This window comes from Myiozetetes cayanensis, unplaced genomic scaffold (assembly GCF_022539395.1).
Source record: "Myiozetetes cayanensis isolate MyiCay16 unplaced genomic scaffold, myiCay2020 scf19, whole genome shotgun sequence".
In the NCBI taxonomy this organism is placed as follows: domain Eukaryota; kingdom Metazoa; phylum Chordata; class Aves; order Passeriformes; family Tyrannidae; genus Myiozetetes; species Myiozetetes cayanensis.
In genome coordinates, this window is record NW_026087400.1 from 3,980,222 (window position 1) to 3,985,783 (window position 5,562).

General features: G+C 59.0%; 1 protein-coding gene across 1 annotated transcript; it reads right to left on the bottom strand.

Annotated features, from left to right (window-relative positions):
• Positions 1–1,438: 1,438 nt before the first annotated feature.
• On the bottom strand, positions 1,439–2,964 carry LOC126639332 (ammonium transporter Rh type B-like). Its single transcript, XM_050314035.1, has one exon. The coding sequence runs from the start codon at positions 2,962–2,964 to the stop codon at positions 1,570–1,572; it is 1,395 nt and encodes a 464-aa protein (XP_050169992.1). The 3' UTR covers positions 1,439–1,569.
• Positions 2,965–5,562: the final 2,598 nt, after the last annotated feature.

Genomic DNA, 5,562 nt, shown 5'->3' on the forward strand with positions numbered 1-5,562 from the left:
GCTCTCATGGAGACTGGATGCTGCCGATCCAGCACCGATGGTATCACCGCTCCCCGGGCGGGTTCTGGCTCCAGCAGCTCTTGGCACCCAGCGGGAGCCGGGCAGTGGTTGAGGGGCCTGGCCGGTCCCCGCTCTGAGTCGCGATGGCTCCCAACACCATGGTGGGGCACATCCATACCAAGCTGCCAAGAAGCTGGGGGCCTGCTGGGGCTTGGCTGGGAGCTGGGGGGACCGAGCTGCCTCCCGCCCCCATGGCCCCTGGCCCCACCGCTCAGCCCGCAGCATCCTGCGCCGGGGCCCATTGTTCGGCCGCGCCGGGCTGCGGGGCAGGATTTCTTTGTCAGAGCTCGGCAATATTTTATTCTAACAATTAACCAAACACGCCCGGCCCCCCAAGCCTGTTTGTGATTATTGGAGGGCGAATTCCCCCGCCTCGCTCCCTCTTGGTGTTGGCTCCGCCTGGGGCTGCACCGGGCGGAGGGGATCCAGCCCCTCTCCCACCCGCTCAGGGTTGGGGACCCCCAACCGTGCCGACAGCCCCCCTACCCTGCAGACAGTGCTGGGGGCCTTGGTGGCCTCGACCCCCTTGTGAGCCCATGAGCATGGCCTGCATTGTCTCAGCAGCAGCGGGGTCCATGGGGGCGCAGGGGCAGCGGTGATTCATGGCAGGGGGGATGTGAATCACAGCCCTCGCTCTCTGGGCAGGATGCGGCCCCGCGCTCCCAGCTTGCCTCATGCCAGCCATGGACTGCAGGCTTTGTCCTCCGCAGGGTGGAAGAGGCTCACTGCCTGTGGTGGGATGGGATGGGGCCACTGCTCTTCCCAGGATGCTGGCGCAGCTTTCCCAGCTCCAGCTTTGGCGTGGGATGAGGGTGCTGTGGGCTGCGGGTGCCTCCTGCATCCTGGCTCTCTCGCTGTGCTTGGGCTGTGTCCTCATCACAACATCAGTGGTAAAGAAAGCTTGTGCCTCTCTCTACAAACTCTCCTGGAGAGTGAATTTCCCAGGACAAGTTATCAAATCGCTGTAAAATCCTTTGCTTGGGGTCAGCTCATCCCACCTCTCTGCATCCCACTGCTGCAGTTCCACCCTCCAGGCATGGGATGCTGAGTTCCTGGCATGGAGCTGTGGCCTGAGCTGGAAACCCTCTCCAGGTGTTGCCCGCTGTGGGCAGGGGAGTCCAGAGCGAGAGCTGGAGCTGAGGGTCAGGGTGGGCACTGCGGGTGATGCCACCTGCTGAGAGCAAAGCAGCCGGTGCCAGTGCCCTGCAGCAGGACTGTCTGGATTAGTTGTAGGTTTTTAGCCATCCCAGGGGAGACACCCTGAGCAGGTTGTTTCTCTGCCTGCTGCTTGGGACGGATGGAGCTGGGGGGTGACTGGAGAAGAGAAGGGGGTTCACAGCTGCAGGGTGGGAGGATGGAGGAGGGACCAGTGCTGTGATGCTGACCCAGCTGATCCAGGAAGCTGGAACCAGGCATGGGGCAGCAGCAAGGACAGGCAACATCTCCTGGCTGCTGATCCTGGCTGGTGATATTCCATGGCTCTCCCGGCAGCTGCATGCTCACCAGTGCCTAAACCCGCTCCTTCAGAGCCAGGGCTCCTTCCTCAGTCGTGCTGCCCGGCCCCACGCTCTCATCCTGACCCTGGAACTTAAAATACAATGAGTCCTCGAAGCAGAGCCGCTCGGGCGGCCGGGCCAGGCAGGGCAGCCGGAGCGCGGCACCGGTGAACAGCCCCGCGACAAGTGAGACCCCGATGGCCACCGCCAGCCCCGCTGCCTGGCACAGCGCCTGCCTGCTCACCCCACCATCCCCCCGCTGTTCTCCCACCACCTCGCTGGCATTGCCCCCAGCGGGGGACAACTGGGAGAAGTGGGACCCAGGGGTGTCCTTGGGTGCCACCAGGATGGCCACGGCGCTGGCTGCGCCGCCGAGGATGCCGGGCAGGCCGTGGAGGTTGTGGATGCCGCACTGGTCCTGGAGCCCAAGCTTCCTACCCAGGAGTGGGGTGAGGAACCTGAAGCCGAGGACACACGCTGTGGCTGAGAGGCTGCCCAGGGCAAGAGCGGCCACTGGCGGCATGGCCATGTCGGCCACCGCACCTATGGCCACCCCGCCGGCCAGGCTGCCGTTCTGCAGGTGGCCAGGGCTGAGCTTGCCATCCCTCTCCAGCAGGCTGGAGGCCACCACGGTGGTTACAGCACTGGCACTCATGGCCAGGAGGGTGTTCAGGATGGCACGGTGCTGGGCATGGCCCGCTTGGCAGAGGACAGCCACGAAGCTGGGCCAGAAAACCCAGAGGATGAGCATCCCCACCAGGGACATGAGGTCGGAGCGGGGCGTTGGGGTCTCCTTGGGGTGCAGTGGCTTCTGCCCTGCCCAGAACAGAGCCTTGGACACGCCGAGGCCGAAATAGCAGGAGAAGACGTGGATTGTGATGGTGCCACCCACGTCCAGGACACCCAGACAGCTGACAATGACCCACTCACTGGCGAGGTAGACGGGGACCTCACAGGTGGCCATGACGAGCAGCTGGCAGGGGCTGGTCCTCCCCAGGATGGCCCCCACAGAGATGAGCACCGTCACGGCGGCGAACTCAGCGATGAGGAGTTTGTGGAGATCCAGGTGGATCTGGCCGTGGTGGAAGTGGTGGATCAAGCCCTGCAGCACTAGCGCCCATTGCATGGAGAAGTTGAGCAGGAGGAAGTTGTGGGTGAGGGCACTGAACCCATAGCGGGGCAGGAAGGTCAGCAGGAGCCCCAGCCCCACCACCAGCATCACCTGGATGTCCTGGAAGAAGGGAAAGGTGCTGTAGACCTGGTTGGCCACCAAGTTGGCATCCTCCACCTGCGCTGAGGGCTCATCATAGGTGACGAAGAGGGCAAAAAAAAGGAGCAGGGCGCCCTGGAAAAGCCCCAGGAAGAGGGGCAGGAGGCAACGGGGCCGGGTGAAGGGCAGTGTGGCCATCCTAGAGTGGACAGGAGGGGATGGAGACCAGCAGGATGCTGTCATGGGGCAGCAGCCCGGCAGTGCTCACAGGGTGAGCTCTGCTTGCTCCTACATCGGGGGTTTTATGACCATGGTTAATTTTTAACTGAAGATCTAAGTTTATGTGTCAGAAGAGGAGGGTTTTGTTCCTCCCTTCTTTAAATACAGCACCCATAAATTAGCCACATACTCCTGTTTGGCCACCATAAAAGTGGACACTATGATTTTTCGAAGGAAAACCATAAAACCCTGCCATGGGGCAGAGAAGGGAAAAGAATGATTGGTGAGGAGCTGACCAGGGACGGGGGTACCATGGCCCTCACCCCATTTAACCTCTCCCCTTCCAGGAGTGGGGACCTCACTGCAAAACCCCAGAGTGACGCTGGCAGCTCACAAAACCCCAGATCCCAGTCCAGCTCTGCCACAGCCCACTCCAGGTTGGCTCTGGCACTGCCACCACCCCCTTCCGCGGAATGATGCACGTTTGGATCATTCCAAACGAACACTTGGATTTTGGGAAGTGCCACGAAGCTCCAAAATCAGGGCTGAAAAGATCATTTTCTCACAGGTTTGCATTGGCTTAAATGGCTGGAAATTCATTAACAATTAGCGCGCGAGAAAAACAAAGCCCAGAGCAGCCAAGCAGCTACCCCGAAGTTTCTGGGTTGCTGCTTAGTGTGACATTTTGCCAGTGAATGTCTGGAAAAAAAAAAAAAATTAAAGAAAAAATATATGAGAACCACAAGAACAAAAGGCAGAAGGGTTGGTAAATATTTGTTCCAGAGAGGAGATATTTTTGTGCTGTCCCTGATCTCAACACCCCTGCCGCGGGCGCTGGCTCCGCGCCGCTCTTCGTCATTGTTACTGGAGGATGAGGCAGGCGAGGGCGCAAAATGGGAAACAATTGTTGAATAATCTGCGCGAGGCTCCTCTGCCAAACCCTTCCCGGCCATTTTTCAACCCAGAGATGCTGGAAATGGGGGCAATGCATAGGAGGAGGAGGTGCTTTGAAGGCAGCGCCTTTGGCGGGTGAGGAGGGGTTGTGTTGCACCCAACAGAGGGGTGGTGGGAGCAGTGAGGGTTTTGGGATGGGAGACGGGGTGCTTTGTCCACCCCTGGTATGTCCCTGCTGCATGGCTGGTGATGCTAAGGGCAATGGATGCTCCTGTGGGGATCTCTCACCCAAGGAAATGTGGGGCTGGGGTGCCCACAGTGCCATATGGCTCTCTCCAGTGTCCTCAGGGTGGCTGGCGATGGGATGGGATGGGGTGGGATGGGTGAGTTGGCAGGATGCTCCCACTGCTCCTGCTTCTGCCCACACATGGACACAGCCCAACCCACCTCCTGTGGCTGCTGCTGGCTCTCACCTCCCTCCACCAGGCATTGTGGATGAGGGATAAGGGGATGCAAGCAGAGCCCTCCCCAGCCCTTGCTGGTATAAAAAAGGCAAAGAAAGTGATTTCAACACCTGACTCCTCACCTGTGACCCTTCATGTGCCAGCACATCCAGGGGGTTTTCAAGGGGACAGCCTGGTGCAGTGAAACCTCTTTGGTTGACAGTGGGTGAGACACAACCCCAGGGGGATGCTTGGAGCAGGTCGTGCTCCTGAGATGGAGGAGCTGGGCTGCTCTTACAGAGCTGAGGAAGTGTTTTGGCTCTGGCACCAGAGAACAGGGTGCTTGCTGGCACAGTGGGTGCTGCCTGGTCACCCCTCCTTCTGCCCACAGCATCTCAGCCTGCCCCTTCCTGCTTTGGTTTGGGGTTTTTTTAAGGTGAGGTTAAATAAAATGCTAAAAGGAAAAGCTATGGAAAGGGTCTTTTAAGAAACAGAGTGGAAGACTTCAAGGTTATGGCACAGTGCCTCCTGAGAGGGGGAGGAGGAGGAAGATGCTGGAGGGATGAGCCCTTGAGCATCCCAGTGCTGCCAGATCTGCTGGAGAGGACAAGAAACACATTAGGAGCTTTGAGATGTAAATGCCCTGGATTGTCTCTGGCAAAGGGTGGAGGTGCAGGGCACTGGAAGGTCAGGATGCCTCCACTGGCCTCTGTGTGCTGGGTCAGCAGATTCCAGGAGGCCACATGGGGAAGTGGCAGCTCAGGTCTGGGCTCAGTGTTTGGTGATGGGGTGTTTGGGGGTGACACAGCTCTTATCTTGGTCAGTGGGGATAGGCAGTTGCAGGCTCAGTGGAATGTCCTTGGACACATGCTCTTTTTCCACCTTGATACATTGCTCTGGAAGCACCTGGGAGTTTGAGATGTTTCTCTGGGCTCCCAGAGGGGAGAAGCCCATGGAGGAGGTTCCCAGTGAGCCACAGCCTTTCACATCCCTACCAGCATCACCCTTGGCTCTGCTGCATCCACAGGGGCAAACACCACCAGGTTCCTTTGAGATGTTAGGTACCACCATCCTCTTCCCTTGGGAAAAGGGACATCCCGTAAGCATTTCCATTACCACTCCCCAAACCAGATGAGATGCAAAAAGCAGAGATACCCAAGTGCTCCCAGGAGCACAGACCCCACCGCAGAGTGGGGGAAACCCCACCGAGACACAGATTAAAAAATAACCTTTATGGCAC